At 48.8% G+C, this 19,985-nt stretch overlaps 1 protein-coding gene across 9 annotated transcripts in view; it reads right to left on the bottom strand.

Moving 5' to 3' along the window:
* The window catches only part of nckap5l (NCK-associated protein 5-like), an 837,372-nt gene that overhangs the window by 457,506 nt on the left and 359,881 nt on the right, over nt 1–19,985 (bottom strand). The window contains exon 1 of one of the 9 annotated variants that reach the window (XM_038789867.1): nt 18,604–18,772. The exons of the other annotated variants lie outside the window; for them this stretch is intronic. Within the exon in view, the coding sequence (XP_038645795.1) occupies nt 18,604–18,695 (92 nt within the window). The 5' untranslated portion in view covers nt 18,696–18,772. Of the gene's footprint in view, nt 1–18,603; nt 18,773–19,985 lie in introns of those variants that run through there. 9 annotated transcript variants of the gene reach the window in all.

Below are 19,985 nucleotides of genomic sequence, written 5' to 3' on the forward strand. Positions count from 1 at the left end.
TCATTTGCCTTTTTAATTACATGCTGTACCTGCATACAGACTTTCTGCAATGCATGAACAAAGACACCCAGATTATTCTGTCCTGCGGCATTTTAAATCTACTTTTCATTCAGATGATAATTTGCCTTTCTATTTTTTTGGCCAAAATGGAAAACCTCACACTTAGAACATAGAACAGTACAGCACAGAACAGGCCCTTCGGCCCTCGATGTTGTGCCGAGCAATGATCACCCCTACTCAAACCCACGTATCCACCCTATACCCGTAACCCAACAACCCCCCCCCCCTTAACGTTACTTGTTTTTTTTGGACACTACGGGCAATTTAGCATGGCCAATCCACCTAACCCGCACATCTTTGGACTGCGGGAGAAAACCGGAGCACCCGGAGGAAACCCACGCACACACGGGGAGGACGTGCAGACTCCGCACAGACAGTGAGTCCACTTGTCCACATTAAACTCCATCTACCAAATTTGGGCCCAATCTCCTAGCCTATCTATATCCATCTGTCACCTCTATCACCTCTTCACTGCCTACTTTCCCACCTACTTTAGTACCATCTGCAAATTTTTGCTATGTTACACTCTATGTTACTGCTATATTACAACGGTGGTTGCCGCCGTCGTGAACCGGTCGGGAACGGCAAGCCCATCCAGGCCGGAGAATCGCTGGTTGCCGTGAAAAACGGCAAGCGGTGATTCTTCCGAGCAGGGGTTGGGAGAATCGCGGGGGGTGCCAGGGGTGCGTGTTGTTAGTCGCCCGGCCCTCCCGCGATTCTCCCACCCGGCGTGGGGAGCGGAGAATTCCGCCCACTATCTCTGCTGCCACCTCCTTTAATACCTTAAAATGCAAGATATCAGGGCTGCCTTTAATCCCGTTAGTTTATTCAATACCGTCTCCCTAGTTAGTGCAGAGACACCGGGTTATTGCACCAGGTTTCTCTGCATTTATTGCAGTTTTTGGAAATTTTTTATTATCCTCGACCGTGAAGACAGAGGCAAAATATTGGTTCGATGCTTCCGCCATCTCTGTGTTCCCCATTATTACCTCACCAGTATTGTCCTCTAAAGGGTCAACATTTACTTTAGCTATTCTCTTCCTCTTTATATACTTACAGAAAGTTTTGGTATCATTGTTTATATTTTCTGCTAGTTTCCTTTCTTGTTCATCTCAGCTCTTTTGATTTTATTTTTAGTAGCCTTTTACTGAACCTTAAAGCTCTGCCAATTCTCCATCTTACCACTTGCAACATGGAATGCCCAAGTTTTCACCCTTATGTCCTCCTTGACTTCCTTTCGTAGTCATGGATTTTTTTTTAATACAAGATGCTGATGCTTGTAAACATTGTTTGGAAAACAAAGGTAGTTTTAAGGTATTTATAAAATATTTGCATTGATAACAATTAGAAATAATATATAGTTTTTTTAACTGGGTTTAATTTAATGTTTCGGTGCCTGGAAGTGTAAAACATGTAGTTAGCTTCATGCTGGGCAAAGGTGTTTGTTTGTGTGGGGGTTGGTTTCAATCCCAACTGTGATTCAATTGTGCTCAGAGAGGGCTATGGCATGAATAAATCAGCAGTGGGTGCTTAGCATCGGGACCTTGTAACATACAGAAGCTTTGACGTTTTACTTTAGCTAATTTGATTGCAGTTGGAGGTAAGTACTGAAAGTGAAGGCAGTTCTCACAATTCTGCTGAAAGCAATTAGTTCTAAAAGGCTAAAGAAGGAACATCTCTTTCAGCTTTGTTGAAAGAAAAGTCATAATATGAAGGAATTGTTAAAAAAAAACAGATGCCGGAAACTAAAAGTCCAGTTAGTTAAGGAAACTAGAGAAGTTAAGAGAAGTTTCCAAGAAATTAATGGGTCAGAGGAAACTGGAAACCAGAACAGATTAATGTTCAGTAAAGTCACAGAGAGTTGAAACAGAATTGGAAGAGAGAGGCCGGAAAGTAGTGCTAAGGATTGTGAGAAATTACCACAGTTTTGAAGACATTATTTGAAATAATCATGGAAATCGGTGGCTGGACCTCAGAGGGTGTAAAAGCCTTTAAGAGACAGGAAACCTGAAGGGAGAGGTGTAAAACCTGAAAGTGGGCTGGGATTCTCCCCTACCCGGCGGGGTGGGGGTCCCGGTGTGTCGGAGTGGCGTGAACCACTCTGGCGTTGGGCCGCCCCAATGGTGCGGAATTCTCCCCGCACCTTTAGGGGCCAAGCCCTCACATTGAGGGGCTAGGCCCGTGCCGGAGTGGTTCCCACTCCGCCGGCTGACGTGAACGGCCTTTGGCGCCACGCCAGCCGGGGCCGAAAGGCCTTCGCTGGCTGGTGTAAGTCCACGCATGCACCGGAGCATCAGCGGCTGCTGACGGCATACCGGCGGCATGCGCAGGGGAGGGGGTCTCTTCCGCCTCCGCCATGGTGAAGGCCATGACGGAGGCGGAAGAAAAAGAGTGCCCCCACGGCACACCTTCTCTACTGTTGTAGCACTGCACTCTGTGTGCTTCACCCGATGTTTATGTCTATGTATTTACATTGTGTGTTTATTATATATCCAATGTTTTTATCATGCATGAAACTATCTGCCTGGACTGTACACAGAACAATACTTTTCTCTGTACCTCGGTACACATGACAATAAATCTAAATCTAAATGGTGCCGTCACTCCAACACAATGAGGCCAATACTGCGACGGTGGCATCCACAGTGGAGACCTTGGTGAAGGACCTGCACTCCATGGCAGGGGTTGTATCCTCCATGGTTCATCTCAGAACCTCCATGGTTGAGACCATGAGTTCCATGGTGCAGGGCTTCAACAGGCACAAATGGGAATCCACGAGCGTCAATGCCAGAGGAGGGTGCGACATGGTGAGAGAGAGCGCTCTTCACTCTCTAGCGCTGGTTGTCCAAAAATGAGAAGCTATGAGGGTGTCCCTAGTACTTTAGCCCATAGGGGGCCTCACCATTTACTGAGGTTCTTCTCCCTCTTCTGCATGTTGACCCCCGCCAGCCTCCTCGACCTCCTCATCATCCAAGGAGATGTATTACTCCCCCCATCTGCTCCTGGTCCGGCTGGTCACCCCACTGCGATGCCAAGTTGTAGATAGCACAGCAGAACATGATGATGTAGGACACCCTCTGAGGGTTGTATTGGAGGGTACCATTTGTCTACTCCAGGTACCAGAACCTCATCTTCAGTAGCCCAATCTCCTGCTCGACCAGCATGCACGTTGGTGCAGCGAGTCTCCACAGGTGTTTGTGGCTTCCGGCTTGGCTTCATCAGCCACCTCCTGAGTGGGTACCTCTTGTCCCCAAACAGCAATCTCGGTAGCTGCTGCTCTCCCTCAAAGTCAGCTGGGATCTGCGAGCAACCCAAGATCTAACTGTCATGGACACTCCCTGGGTAGCAGGCACACACCTTCATGATGCGCATCATAAGGTCACGCACGATTTGAACATTAAGGGAGTGGTATTCCTTGCGGCTCATGAATGGCATTGCATGCCACCATGGAACCGCAGAGCCACGTGGGTGCAGTTGATGACATCCTGCACCTGAGGCATTCTTGCTAACCACGTGAATTCCATGGTCTTGGCTTCCTGGCTCACCTGGTCCTGGTGCAAGTTGATGTACACGTGGGCCCTAGTGAATAGCGCATCTGTGACTTCCCTTATACACTTGGGTACGGCTGATGCCACACAGATAGCCTGTGAGACCTTTAATCGAGCCGCTGGCATTTCAGAGTGGCGATGACGTTAAGGGCTACAGGCAACTGGGGGCCACCCATTTCATGCGGTGTCAGCTCCTGCATCACGTGCCAAAGGACAGGTAAAGTCTTCACTGGCACTGTAGCTCCGATATCTGGAAGTAGGAGCTGGATGTCGGAAACCCTTGGACAAAAGCATCTCCTCTTAGGCTCCCGGAGGAGCAATGGGCCCAATCTCCCCCTCCTCTGCAGGGTGCTGTTTCTGGCCACATGCAGAGACACGTCAATGTCACTGCTGTTGGTCAATCACAATCAATCAAATAGCCAACTTGGCTGGCTCCGTGATTCTCCCGAATCATAAACTGAAAGGAAGAGAACATCAATGTGAGCTATGAGGATTCATGACAGGGCCTGAACTCAACCTTCTCTGCTTCTGGGAAATCCATCCATATGCTTCTCCTTCAATGAGCATCTCTTCACTAAGCCTCACTCCTCTTTCACACAATAACTACTTCCCCACAATGATTCCTCTCTACTCTACCCACATTGACTCCAGAGAGTCTCAGTGGTACCTCACCCCCAATCACACCCCCCCCCCCCCCCCCAACCCAAGCAATAGGTGATAAGGCATTGGAACAGCTTTTTAACCTCATGGGGGAGCCTCAATGATGCCCCACATAATGACCTTGAATGAGGTGAGTGATGAGTGACCTTACTATCATGCCTTGCACTGTGGTCCACATTAGTGTGATCTATCTAATGTATGAACATTAGAGTTCAATGCTTGGGGCCAACACTTCCATTCTTAAAGTTACAAAGTCAATGCACAGAGTGGACAGGGCAAGCCCTTAATCCATCTCATTGCTTGCTCCAAAAACCAATTCAACTTCAAATTGAATCCAATTCATGGTCTCCACAAGAGAGACATACAAGATCCAGGCTGAGAAGAAAAGGCATTGCACCACATCTTGGGCTTGATCTGATGATTCATCTGAGAACTTGGCTCCAATGAGTGACACGTTCATGTATTGCTGTCCTGACTTAATTGGCACTATTGACTCGTCAAGGAAGGGTCAGGGAGCTGATCATCCAACTGTCTTCCTCTTGTTGCAGGCAAGGCACCTCGTGTGAAGATGCAATTACAGGACACCCTCATTCCCCCAGCTCATAAGGGCTGCAGACTAAACGATCCATCCAACTGCAACAGCCTTCTACCCTGATACTAATTCCTGACAATCAAACCTCCATAACCAGTGGGCTTGAACATCCATGCAGCTTAAGCCCTTTGTCCTCACTGCTGCCTGAGTGTGGGGTTCAAATCACAAGGCATTTGTTCACTGTCCATTGAGGGGATATTCAGGCCTGATGAGGCAGGTTAACACCCCTTTGCTGAATCCTTACAACTTGGCCACTCATGGAATCCCACCCAAGAGAATCACAATCGCCCCTCATCGCTGACCCTTTACATTCACCTCCTCCCACCCACTCTGGAAGGGCACTCCCTCAGCGGTGATACCAACACAAGCCCTTTAACCCATTGGCACCCAACATGCAGGGATGGTAAGGCATGCGAGCGACTTACCCCGAAATGCCAATACTGAACCATCCCAGCCACGAGTTGAGCTTAACTGGGTGCCTGCCCTGCATTGCTCCCTCTGTGACTGGCACCAAGAGAAGGAGAGTGACTTGAGCGCTCACCTCTGACATCCACTTTGGAGGCGAGGTTAGCAGCTACACGTTTTCATAAAGCTGTTGTAAATTATGCCAGCGTGATGTCATGCTGGTGCCGGCTGAATATTCAGCGAGGGGAAGGGAGTCCCAGAGAGGTTGAATAAACTCGGTTTGTTCTCACTGGAACGGCGGAGTTCGGGGGGGCGATCTGATAGAGGTCTACAAAATTCTGAGGGGCATAGACAGAGTGGATAGTCAGAGACTTTTTCCCAGGGTAGACGGGTCAATTACTAGGGGGCATAAGTCTAAGGTGCGAGGGGCAAGGTTTAGAGGAGATGGACGAGGCAATTTTTTTTTCTTTTTTAGACAGAGGGTAGTGGGTGCCTGAAACTCGGTGCCGGAGGAGGTGGTGGAAGCAGAGACGCGAGTGACGTTTAAGGGGCATCTTGACAAATACATGAATAGGATGGGAATAGAGGGATACGGAACCCGGAAGTGTAAAATATTTTACTTTCGACGGGCAGCATGGTCGGCGCAGGCTTGGAGGGCCTGTTCCTGTGCTGTACTTTTCTTTGTTTTCTGTTGTTCTTTGAGTGAGTGATATACCATCAATTGGACTCGAGACACAATTAAGATCCAAACTGTGGCTTTAATCAGTTAGTTGTTAGCCCAGTGGCCGACTACAGAGTAAGGCCGACCACCGGGAACTCTGGGTACTTATACCCCGCCTCAGAGGCGGGGTCTACTTGCCTCTCGACCAATTGGTGAGCAGTCACATGATTAGTCCCAGCCAATCGGACGAAAGGCACATGACCAGCCAGAGCCAATGGGAAACCCATGCTCTGCACCAATGGCAGTGCTCACATTCATACCACCACATTCACCCCTTGTGGAGAAAGAAGGCGGGGGGGGGTGTAAGTGGAAGAGAGGGGGGGGGGAGGGGGGCCCCGAGGACTGGTGGTATAAGCAGCGAAAATCGAGAAAGGTGGGCTGCCCACTGGCTCATGGCAAAAAAAAAAAAAAACAATACTACTACTACTACTTAAGGTGCAACAGAATAACAACAAAGCCTGTCGGGTGCCCGTGGTGTTCTAGAGGACCGTCGCAGTGGAGCCGGTGACGTCGGGCCGATGGTCGTCCTTGCCTCCGGGAGCATCGGTCGTAGATATGTCTCCGTACCCCGGGCCAGTGGTGGAGACGCTGTAATCGGGGGAGAGGGGGAATGTGCGCTGGGTCGTGGGGGGAGGTGTTGATATAGGGGGAGAAATCCGCACGCCGGCTGGTGCCAGGTTCCGAACCGAGACCGTATCCTGCCGACCGTCGGGATACTCCACGTACGCATACTGCAGGTTGGCGTGGAGTAACTGGACTCGCTCAACCAACGAGTCGGACTTGTGACCCGCACATGCTTCCGGAGCAAGATGGGCCTGGGGGTGGCCACCCAGGTCGGGAGAGGGGATCCTGAGGACGACTTCCTGGGGAAAACCAGAAGACATTCATGAGGTGTTTGATTAGTGATAGTACAGAGGAGAGACCGGATTGAATGCAGGGCGTTGGGGATGACTTCTTGCCAACGGGGAATAGGGAGATCTCTGGACCGTAGGGCCAGCAGGATGGTTTTCCAAATGGTGCCATTCTCCCACTCGACCTGACCGTTACCCCAGGGGTTATAAGTGGTTGTCCTGCTAGAGGCTATGCCCCTGCTGAGCAGGAACTGACGCAGTTCGTCACTCATAAAGGAGGACCCCCGGTCGCTGTGGATGTACGCGGGGTAACTGAACAGGGAGAAGATGGATAGGAGGGCCTTTATGACGGTTGTTGTGGTCATGTTGGGACAGGGAATGGCGAAAGGGAAGCGGGAGTATTCGTCGATAACACTCAAGAAATATGTGTTACGGTTGTTGGAGGGGAGGGGACCCTTGAAGTCTATACTGGATGCCTTGATCAGGTTTGCTCGTTCGGGGCGGTAGAAGTGCGGTTTGCACTCGGCGCAGACGTGGCAGTCCCTGGTGACGGTCCTGACTTCCTCAACGGAGTAGGGCAGGTTGCGGGTCTTAATAAAATGGTAAAAACGGGTGACCCCTGGATGGCAGAGGTCTGTATGGAGGGAGCGGAGGCGGTCGATCTGCGCGCTGGCGCAGGTACCGCGGGATAGGGCATCGGAAGGCTCGTTGAGCTTCCCAGGATGATACAAGATATCGTAGTTGTACGTGGACAACTCGATCCGCCACCGCAAGATCTTGTAGTTCTTGATCTTGCCCCTCTGTGCATTGTCGAACATGAAAGCTACTGACCGTTGGTCTGTGAGGAGGGTAAACCTCCTGCCGGCCAGATAGTGCCTCCAATATCGCACAGCTTCGACTATGGCCTGTGCCTCCTTTTCCACCGAGGAATGGCGGATTTCGGAAGCATGGAGGGTTCGTGAGAAGAAGGCCACGGTTCTGCCCGCTTGGTTCAGGGTGGCCGCCAGAGCTACGTCAGACGCGTCGCTCTCGACCTGGAATGGGAGGGACTCGTCGAAAGCATGAATCGTGGCCTTTGCGATATCCGTTTGAGCGTTTGAGGGATTTGAGGGAGTTGGGGAGAGGGAGTTGGGGAGAGGGAGTTCCATCAGGGGGCGCATGCATTCGGGATCGGGGCCTATCACTCCGTTACGCACTACGTAGCCAAGGATGACTAGACGGCCGGTGCTAAACACGCACTTATCCTTATTGTAAGTGAGGTTAAGGAGTTTTGCGGTACGGAGGAATTTTTGGAGGTTGGTGTCGTAATCCTGCTGGTCGTGGCCGCAGATGATGACATTATCGAGATACGGGAAGGTGGCCCATAAACCGTGCTTGTCGACCATTCAGTCCGTCTCCTGTGGGAAGACCGAGACACCATTTGTGACACCGAATGGAACCCTGAGGAAGTGGTAGAGGTGCCCATCTGCCTCAAACGCGGTGTACTTGCGGTCACTCGCGCGGATGGGGAGCTGGTGATAGGCGGACTTAAGGTCCACCGTGGAGAAGACTTTGTATTTCGCGATGCTGTTAACCAGGTCGGAAATACGGGGGAAGAGGATACGCGTCCAGCTGCGTAAACCTGTTGATGGTCTGACTGTAATCGATGACCATCCAGTTTTTCTCCCCAGTCCGAACTACCAGCACTTGGGCTCGCCAGGGACTGTTGCTGGCCTCGATAACTCCTTCCTTGCTGGACCTCGGACACGATGAAGGTCCAGTCCTGGGCACTGTATCGTCTGCTCCTAGTGGCGACAGGTTTACAATCTGGGGTGAGATTAGCAAACAAGGAAGGGGGATCCACTTTGAGGGATGCGAGGCTGCAAACAGTAAGAGGGGAAATAAGGCCGCCGAATTGAAATGTCAAGCTCTGCAGGTTGGACTGGAAATCCAGGCCCAAGAGTGCCAGAGCGCATAGACGGGGGAGGATGAGGAGTTTGAAGTTTTTGAAAACCCTCCACTGGACCGTGAGGTCCGCTATGCAGCACCCGGTGATTTGGACGGAGTGCGAACCCGAGGCCAATTCAATCTTATGCTTAACTGGATGGATGGGGAGCGCGCAGCATCTTACCGTGTTGGGGTGGACGAAACTTTCCGTGCTCCCGGAGTCCAGCAGGCATCTCGTTTTTTGTCCGTTGAGCTGGATCGTTGTCGTAGTCTTGGCGAGTGTTCGTGGTCGCGACTGGTCGAGTTTGACGGAAGCAAGTCATGGTGAGAGTTCCAGATCCTCCTCAGTGGCAGAGTAATCGCTTGCAGGGCCTTCCGTGTTGGCACAAGATGGCGGCGCCTAGGACCCGCACGTGGAACCGGGGCCCCAAGATGGCGGCGCCCAGGGCCCGCACATGGAGCCGGAGCCCCAAGATGACGGCGCCCATGGCCCGCACATGGCGTCCGGGGCACAAGATGGCGGCACCCGTGGGAACCTCGTGGCGGCTGGGTGCAGTGTCAGCGGCGTCTGCGGGCCGGTCGGAGCAGCTGGGAGCGAGGGTCGGGAGGACCGTGGGGCCGTTGCGGGGGCCGGGAGGCGGGCCGGAGATGTTCGTGCGCGGCGCTGGGCCCTAGGGGGTCGATCCGCGGTCGCTGCGCAGAACAGCAACGACCGACCTGGTCTGGCAGACCACCGCGTAGTGGCCCTTCTTCCCGCAGCTCTTACACAGAGCGGAGTGGGCCGGGCAGCGCGGGCGGGGGTGCTTGGAGAGACCACAAAAATAGCAACAGGGCCCCGCTAGTTTGTCGGAGCGACCCGCAGCGCAGGCTTGGGGGGGGTCGGGCTCCACGGAGGAGGCGCGTGCCATGAAGTCCAGGGGGTTGCCGCGCGGCCAGGGGCATATGCGTGGGCGTTCAGGTCAGCAACCTCCAGGGAGGTTGCAAGAGTCCGTGCCTCAGCTAGGCTGAGGGTGTTCTTCTCTCGCAATCGTTGGCGGATAGAAGGGGACTGCATGCCAGCAACGTAAGCGTCTCTAATTAAAAGTTCCACGTGCTCAGTCGCCGAAACTTGGAGACATGCGCACGTTCTCCCTAGGGCTGTGAGGGCCTGGTAAAACTCGTCGAGTGAGAAACCAGGGAACTGTTGTCTAGTCGTCAGGAGAAGCCGTGCGTATACTTCGTTGACCGGCCGGAGAAACTCCATGGCCGCATCATAATTGCTTTTGTCCTTAATCATTGCGTAGACCGCTGTGCCCACGCACGAGTGGACGATGTGGAGTTTCTGCTCCTTGGTGGGCTTGCCGGCTGCAGTCGTCAGGTAACTATTAAAACACGCCTGCCAGTGTTTAAAGATTGCAGATGCATTTGAAGCATGCGGGCTAGTCGGGAGGCAGTCAGGTTTGATGCGTAGCTCCATTCCAAAATTCTAGCTGATTAAATTGATGTACCATCAATTGGACTCGAGAGACGATTAAGATCCAAACTGTGGCTTTAATCAGCTAGTTGTTAGCCCTGTGGTCGACTTCAGAGTAAGGCCAACCGCCGGGAACTCTGGGTACTTATAGCGCGCCTCGGAGGCGGGGTCTACTTTGGTGAGCAGTCACATGACTAGTCCCAACCAATCGGACGAGAGGCACATGACCAGCCAGAGCCAATGGGAAACCCATGCTCTGCACCAATGGCAGTGCTCATATTCATACCACCACAGTGAGTGCTTGCAAATGCAATGCTAATCTATTAAAATGAGGTTCCTGGGCTCCTGTGTTGTTTTTCACATTACTCCAGTGGCGAGGGGCTGAAAATCAGAAATCACGATCTCGCCAGAGAGAAAGGCGTTTTCCGTTTCTCGCTAAATTTTCTGCCCATGTCACTGTTCTCACTGACAGCTAGCGTGGAATCACAATTGCCCCCAAGATTTTAATCCAAGGTAATCTTAAAATATGTGTGTAATTGGGAGTAAAATTTTTTCGTGTTTAGTAAAAAAAAAAAATTTCTTGTTGGTAAAACTAATTAGCAGTTTTTGACTGTTTCTCGACGTTTTATAAAAATAAGTAACTGTTACGATCTTTGAGGGTTCCGTTCTGGGATCTTCCCATTCAGTTAGACCATCAACTGGGATCGTAACAACACGGGTAACTTATCTTTCTGTCAGATCTCATAAATCGTGAAAGTGCAACTGCAGCTTTTGATTGCTCAGAATATGCAAGAGGAGCCTCGGAGGCAATACTTGTCATGCACAGTTAGCGACACAAAAATCACACCGATGACAATGTCTGCAAGAATGCTGTTTTTGTCCACAAACATTGTGATAAATGTGCATATTATTATATACTTAGCAGTTTAACAGTTGGAGGGGATTAACACATTATATCATTTACCATTAGGCAGCAGACTACAAGTAACAGAGCTCTATTCACATTTTGAGTGGATGCTTGGTTACTAAATCAGTTGTGATATTAATTAAATTGACGGCTGACAGCGTTTGATTAAATGTCCCTCCACGTTTTTTTCCAGAGATTCATAAAATGTACAGCACAAAAGGAGGCCATTCAATCAATCATGGGCTGTGCCAGCTCTTTCAAAGAGCTATCCAATCAGTGTCATCTGCTGGCTCATGCCCCATAGCCCTGCAAATGTTTCCTTATCAAGTATATATCCAACCCCTTTTCAAAAGCCAAGATATATTCTCCTTCCAGCATCCATTCAAGTGGTGTATTCCAGATCAACAACAGCCCACTGCATAGAAAATATGTTCATTTCTCTTTGGTTATTTACCAATTATCTCAAATCGGTGTTCTTTGACTCACCCACAAATGGAAACAGATCCTCCCTATTTATTCCATCAAACTCCTCAATTTTGAACACATCAGTTAAATCTCCCTTTAACCTCTCTGCTGCAAGGGGAACACACCTAGTATCTTCTAGTTCCTGTAAGAAAGACTAGCATTTGTACAGTACTTTTCATGATCAGCAGGCATCCCACAGCCAACTAAGTATAGTCACTTGAAATGTAGGAAACAGGACATCCAATTGAGCACGGTAGGTTCTTCCAAACAGCAATGTGAAAATGACTGGATAATGCATGTTTTGTGATGTTGATTAAAAACAATGACCAAAGGGAATAACCTGAACAAAATAGAAACTGAATCAATGGAATTTGAAAGAATAAAGCAAAATACAATGTACACAAGTGGAGATCTTAAAGAGTCTGATTCTAAATAATTCCATGGTCAGCAGCGGAGGAGGAAGGGGAGGCAAATTACTTACAAAACAAAGAGGGATGGTTTAAGTTTTAAAAGGAGGAAGTAATTAGGCAGGTCAACCTGATGGCAATCCTGCAATACTCAAAATGGCTGCATCTGTCAAGTCATGTTTTCTGGTAAGAATGTATCAGCTATAGCCAGAAGAAAAGTGAGAATGTTTGTGCCGTGAGAATGAATTGCACCAAGTTGCCAAAACTTTGTAACTTCCTTGTGTCAGTTTGATCAACTTTGTTGCATGGCAATGTTATCTCACTGATACAGCTGCTCCTTCTCGAAACAAACAAGCTAAGAGAATCCACTATGTCCTTGAACGAATCTGAATGCAGTATTTGTACAGCTAGAATAATACGCTAATTCAGGTTGGGTTTTTTTTTTAAATCACAGAGTTCATGTATTTTAAAAGAACATGACAAAAGTGCAGTGACTGGTCTGTGCTGAGTTAGCTAATCTCAGACATGATGGCCGCTGAGTCCTATAAATGGACCACTGAACTAGAAGGGGAACAATGCGGAAGAATTCCTTTTCTTTATTGCTATCCAGTGGCTCCTTCTGAATCATGCAATCATGCACATGTGCAGACATTTCCTCTTTTAGTTTTCAGGCTTGAACAGTCTATACCCCCAAATTATGGGCATGATTTATCTAAGGAAGGAAAGAATCAGGACCTTGTCAAGGAAGTAAGTGATTGGTGATTGGGGAGAGCATGATGGTGGGTGGCGGAGGGGTGGGGGGGCAAGTGGTGCTGAGGGACTGATGATCAGTTGAGTGCTTCTCGTAAAGTCTAAGCTTTTTCTTTTCTAAGGGAGTTTTAGGGTTAATTTTCCCTGGTGCAGCTAGCGCAGGCCGCAAACAAACTGTTGCCTGATTATACTCATGGGTAAAGGATGCCACTTTGTTATTATCCAATATACAAGATGCCACACTTCTGCAGCGATGTACATACATAATCAAACAAACAAGCAAACACAATCAAGACCAGGAGTAGGCCTCGGCGAGGCCACATTTAGTTTCATTTCCTGCACTGACGAGCTAAACAAGATATCAGGGCAACATTTATGAATGCCGCCCCGACTTCTCAGCCCCTTCCACCGTGGCCTCTGGATCTCACCCCCACCGCCCCAATTCACCATGACCACCTCCCCCCCCCCCCCAACACCAATGGCCCAACTTAATTGTTGGGAGATTTTTGACCCCCCCCCGCCGCCCCACATCATAAGACCAGGGCATCTCTGTTCCCCATTGCTGGCATGGGCACCCTGGCAGTAGTAGCAAGGTACCCAGAAACCAACGACCTGGGGCCTCCGATGGTCTGGGAGACCACGCAGGTGCCGTTATGCATGGCCCACGTTTGTGTGGACATGTGCTAAATGGCGCCATGGCGAGGACCTTAGATCCCAAGCCTTGGACAAATCCGGCGGCAACATATTTAAGTGAGACTAACTGCTCACATATGTAAATCTGGATCCCGCCCACATCCCGATTGTGACGTCTCACGAGATCTTGATAGATTTTGTGAGGCATTCCTAAAGTCACAAATCTCACAAGAGGTTCCTTGCAAGATTTAATGGCCTTGCCGCGTCATTGAGTTCCACATGACAAGGAGCTTCTATCATGTCCCTAGATTATCCCGCAAGAGGCAACATCTTCTCCACATTCACCCTGTCAAGACCCCTCAGCATTTTATATGAATGAATCACGTCACCTCTTACTCTAAATTCCAGCGGATACAAGCTCAGCCTGGCCAACCTTTCCTCATAACAGTGCACCTTCCAGGTATTAGTTTAGTAAACCTTCTCTGAACTGTTTCTAATGCATTTAAATCCTTCTGTAAATAAGGAGACCAGTGCTGCACACAGTATTCCAGGTGTGGGGCTGGATTCTCCATTTTTGGGACTATGTCCCCATGACGTCGGAAAAACTGTGGTCATTTACACCAGGAAAACTAGCGTCAAAAGGCCATAGATTCCCCGTTTTGTTGGGGGCTAGCAGGCAGCCATCGTAGAAATCGCAGCTCTAGCTACCAATATGGCCCCCCGCACTTCCAAGTCAAAGGCCGCGCATGCGCAAGGCATCGGCCTCTAGCGGCCGCGTTGTGCTCCATGGCGGACTCAGCCCGCAGACCTGGACCGCTGAAATAGTGCCCCGTATTGGCCACACGCGCGCCCCAGACCGCCCGCACACATTGCCCCCAGCCCCGAATGAAGCACCCCCTGCCAGCCGAACGGTCCTCCCCCAGCTGTGGTGGCCCCGGACTGAGTCCGCAGCCAACACTTGAGGACCATGTTAGAACCATGCCGTCGGGAATTCGGGTGGTCAGCAATGGAGCATCGCAGGGCGGGCCTCAGGCAATGGCCTGAGGTGGTGGATACTCAGCGCTGCGTACTCCACGAGTATGTCGATTTTTGATGGGCGGAGAATCTTCATTTTTCCTGCCAAAATGGACAATTTCCCATTTTCCCACATTATATTCCATGTTCCAGATCTTTACTCACTCACTTAACCTATCTTTATCCCTTTGTAGCCTCCTTATGTCCTTGCTACATTAACTTTCTTGCCTAACTTTGATTCATCAACAAATTTAGCAAACATATATTTGGTCCCTTCATCCAAGTAATTTATATAAATTGTAAAAAGGTTGAGGCCCCAGCACTTAATCCTGTGGCACAGCACTCATTACATCTTACCGACCAGAAAATGGCCCATTTATGCTTATTCTCAGTTGCTTGTTAATCGGCATGGAAATGAGCATGAGCTATCTGCCTACCATCTTGAGGCCCAAGCGAGTTGCATTGTGCCGTAACAATTGGTGAACATGACCCACTGTTACTCCCATGTAGTAGTCTCTTGGCTGAAAATACCATATGATAATCACTGCTCATGGAACCATACCCAAGTATAAGTCTGCATTTTCAGGGGAATAGGGGTGGGCAGAGATAACTAGAGCTTAAAATTAATTTGATAAGCAACAAGAAAGAGTTTGCATTGTATTTTAACGGTGCTAGGGGTGGCACCTGTGCAGTGTCGGGGGGGGGGGGGGGGGGGGGGGGGGTGTTCTACATGAACGTTTGTGCACTGGGGCGGCTTTTAAAAATGATGTCCCAATCTTTAACAAAAACACATTTGCTGAGCCTTCCTGCCAGGGTGACGCTGTGGGATCCGCCCCTAGAACGTTTTGTATGATACGGGGAGAAAGCCGCCATCGGTGCCATCGACTTCAACGAAACTTTTCCTGCCCGTTGCAACACTCTGCCTGCCAAATACAGGTAGAATTCTGCCTTAGCTTTCAATTCAACATTTTATTACCAGAATTAATATCCTAACAGCTGCCACTCAATTCCACTGCTCCAACCCTCACGACATGCAACTCCTCTCAAACATGATATTCTCTTTGAGCAGGAACAGATCAGGCACAACTGAAGAGAATGTAGGGGAGAGAGGGACCTGTTTCTCAGATCTCTCACAAAAGTACAGGAGAAGGCATCTGAATTTGTCTTAGTGGAGCGGGACCAATCCATTGGCAATGGGGAGTTGGACTTGGGCATCCACCTTGTAATGATTCATCTGTTCAATGCAAACCTGAGGGTCAAATGTGCCCCCATGTTGGAGGCAGCTGATGCTGTCACTGGCACTCTTCTATCTCACTTGCAGGTGCCTCTAGGAAGAGACCAAGGCCCGTGTAGGAGGAGGACTGGGACTGCCCATCAAGCCTCAGTCCTAGCCCACTGATGAGCCGGGAGGAAGCAGAAGAGGAGAGCTCCACATCGACCGAGGAGTCACAGAGCTCATTGAATCCAATAGCTCGGGAACACACACCTCAGTTGGTAATAATAATAACAATAATAATAATTATTATTATTATTATTATTTCTTGTCACACGTAGGCTTCAATGAAGTCACTGTGAAAAGTCCCTAGTCGCCACATTCCGGCGTCTGTTCGGGGAGGCCGTTACAGGAATTGAATCCACGCAGCTAGCATTGTTCTGCATTACAAGCCGGCTGTTTAGCCCACTGTGCTAAACCAGCTCCTCTGAATTCCGGGTTTCACAATCTGTTGATCACAGCACAGACACGTATCTTCAGCAGGCGGAGGTAGGTTCGACTGAGTTCCCCACTCTCAGACAACTGCCAGGGGAGAGCCTCAGACGTCGGCCTTTCAACTGATAGTGGACAGTCAGCAAGAGGCGAAGGAGCATTAGACAAAGCTGTTGGAAGCCCTCAACAGGGCTTAATTTGATAAGCAACAAGAAAGAGTTTGCATTATATTTTAACGGTGCTAGGGGTGGCACCTGTGCGGTGTTGGGGTCAGATCTGGTGCGGATCAGGTGCGGAGTCTGATCTGTGATGAAGTGGTGCCCTCCTGGGCACACATGGATGTTTCTGCGCCAGGAAATTATATCACCGCAGCGTAGTGTGGCCAGTGAAAGCCGGGGGACCGCACTCCCAGAAGCTTCCTGGCTCACAACGCCTTGTGGGGCTCAACACAATCTCGCAAGACATTGCAAGGGGAATCCTGTCCACAGTGGGCGGGATCATATTTTTGGCAAATCTGCATATTAGAGTGAGGCAGTAGGCTTTACTCTAATGTGAAGATTCCTAAGGTATCTGAGGCTTTGGTATTCAATCAGGCGAGTGCCGTTTGGTAGTGATCCCCACTCGTGGGGGTCTCCAAGAGGATCGGAGGCCTCCAGCTGCATGCCCTTTGGGCAGGGTGGTGCCCAGGTGACGCTGGCAAGGTCCCTGCTAGGGTGCCAAGCCGGCATTTTTTGTGATCGGGCCGGGGTTTCCTGGATGTTGGAGGGGGCGATGGAGGGACATGCACCCTCCCATGTTGCTCTTGATCGGGGGGGGCCTCTGCCAGAGCCGGGGAAGTAGCGAGGGTTTGCTAGGAGGTGAACCGTGGGGTCAGGCTGGACGGGCATGGATGACTATTGCTTCTTCCAGGGCCGGGGGGGGAGTAGTGGAGTATGGCTAGGAGGTGAGCCCTGGGGTCGGGCTGGACGGGCATGGATGACTATTGCTTCTTTCTGGGCCGGGAAATAGTGGAGCATGGCTAGGAGATGAGCCATGGGGTCGGGGTTGACAGGCACAGACCACTATTGCTGCAACCTGCAAGGCAGCCATGCGGCTGCACATCCCACTGACTGCTGACTGGGAACTTAGCGCCATGGTTGCCCACCCAGGCCACCCCCCAGATACTCTCTCTGGCCCAAGCTGACCCATTCATGGGCTAGGCGAGCTCCAGTGGAACCAATGCTATCGTCTTGGCTGGGATGAGGGTCTGTGGGGAGTGGAGTGCATATATGCAGCTCCGGCTCGTCAAGCTCTCTAGTACCAATCTTGACACTGTCATATCACACGCTAGCATGCATTGAAATTGCACTGGTCCAAAGTGGCACTGGTGCTAGCCCACCAACATCCTGAATCACTCCGGTACCAGCACCGCTTTCATCAACTTAGAGCACTTGTGATTCAGTCCCGGTGTCAGCACGTAATCTTAAATGGAGAATCAAAGCCATTGTTTGCCAATTGGGGAATTTCGCCCAATATACACTGTAATAATCCAAGTACAACTGCGATCATCAGATTAAGTAATTAGAAACTGAAAGTACACTATTGCAAGGCTAAGAGGCAAACTACAATGTTTAAGAGTCAGCCTTCTTGCCTCTATAACAAACTTTGTTAATTAAGAACATCTTTAAAGGTTCTTAAAAAAAAGTTTTTTAAAATATATTGAAATAAAATAAAAGTACTTGTCCAATCCTTGAAACTAGTTTTCAAGCCTACAACACCAGATTGAAAACTACTGGGCTTTCATTACACAGCTACAAGTCTCTTGCTTCTGGTTACTTTTGAAACAATCATTGAGGACAAACTGATTCTGGAACATTTTTGAACAGAATGAGAAGAACTAAAGATGTGCGAATCACAAACTCAACAGAGTAACCATTATGTTATGTTATGAGGAACTGCACAACATCCGAAAAAAATGGCTTTAATATTAAAACTAAACATGCTTGACAGAGGAAGCCTGACTCCACAAAAGCAGGAAGTTCGGATTAAAAGTTGCAGGCATGGTGACAAAAATTTCCCTACAAACTGCAGTGAGTTGCAATCAAACTCAATTTGAATCATTTTTTAAATAAAGCTTTACATTTTTAAAATAATGTTTTCTGGCACCATTCTTCAATGTTACTCTTTTAGTTTTAAAAACAGCAATATATTAGTTTCTCTACAAATACCAGTCAGGAAGATGTGATCTAATCTGTTGTTTCTCATTGTGGTCTCCTGCTTAGTTTTACTGAGAAATTATTCCAACATTAGTGAGCAGAAAATTCTCCAAGTGTTCAGAGTCTGAACTCTGAGTGGAAGCTAACAGCATTTCAACAAAGAATCACAACATATTTAATCATTCGAGAGAAAACATACATCAAATATTTTTAAACCTATCAATTTCACCCACATTCAAAATATCCCATATTAAAAATATTTTTTGACACACAGATAACCATTGCAGTTACTGACAGAAATCACTTACTACCTGCAGACAGTCTCTCTCAGCTTCAGCCTAAACTCAGGTTCTTCTGTGAGGAACATCAGGGAGATTGCCTTCTTGTATGGGTTCTGAGACATTGTCAATACAATTCCCTCACAGGCTGGTATGAGTGACTTTTTACAAAAGCTGCACAAAAACAGATCTGCCTTTTTTATATATATATATATATATATATATAAATAAATAAAAGGAGCATTAGATTGATCTCACACTGTGCAACTCCGAATTAGTCCACATGGAGCCTTCATTACTCATAAATTTCAATTCTATGCAGAACATATGGGATAAGCTATACCAACAGTTTCATCCCCCTTCATTCTTGTATGACAGATTGCTTCCAGCTATATAGCATGTGGTATTTTGCACTTTTAGTGAGAAGGATATTTCTCTCTCGCCAAACATTTGCAAGCATCTGACCTACATCATCATGGAGACAGAATCGCTCTTTAATCCACTGCCAAATAACTAGTCGCTCAAACAGAGCCCTGCCTAAAACAGGAAAATTAATCATGTGATGAGGAAGGGGTCCCTCCCTTCTTTTCATGGCAAATAATCTCGTATGTAAGGCACTTTCCTAATAATGCTACAAGTGATAACATTTTTTAATCTAATCTAATCAGGAAACAAAATTTGTTGCATGGATTCAATACACCACATAAGGCAAAATAAAACATTCAAACCATAAAACAAAGCAACCCCAGCAGGGATTGTTAAAGAGCAAAAAACAGCATGGGAATCACACACATCTTTCACATAAATCCACAGTGCCTCAATCATACTGGACAGTAAACAATTATGGACAATGGCAATGTGTTATTTAAAGACACATACAAGAATTATATTAAAAGATAGGAGGGGGAAAAAAACAAATCTTTAAGCATAAAACTGTTTAAGTGGGGTGCGCGGTTTGGTGAAAGCTTTGGATGTTTACTGGCAATTTACTGACCCTAAGGCGGTCTCGTCAGACATCACAATCTAAATCCCACCTTCAATGGGCGGGACCCAGACTTAAAGTGAAGTGAGTTTAAACACCATGCTGGCAGAGGGCGCTGCCAGGGTGCCAGGCTAGCACTGGCAAGGTGGTGAGGTGGCATTTTGACTACGCCAGAGATTGGGCCTGGGGTGCCATGCCTGTACAAGGGTGCAGGGGGTCTCGAGAACCCCCCCCCCAACAGGTGAGTTGGAGCGTCAGGGGCTCGAGAGATCAGGGTACCACGATCTTTTCCCGCACTGATGAGCTGAGCTTCTCAGTGCAGGAAATGTGACCGAGTGCGGCCTCGGCATGGCGTGCCCCGCTGAGGCCTGGAAAAAAGAAAAAGTGCGCCATTGGATAGCGGGCTTGTTTCCAGCAATACAATCGCCAAGAA

The sequence above is a fragment of the Scyliorhinus canicula genome, chromosome 2 (assembly GCF_902713615.1).
Source record: "Scyliorhinus canicula chromosome 2, sScyCan1.1, whole genome shotgun sequence".
In the NCBI taxonomy this organism is placed as follows: Eukaryota; Metazoa; Chordata; class Chondrichthyes; order Carcharhiniformes; family Scyliorhinidae; genus Scyliorhinus; species Scyliorhinus canicula.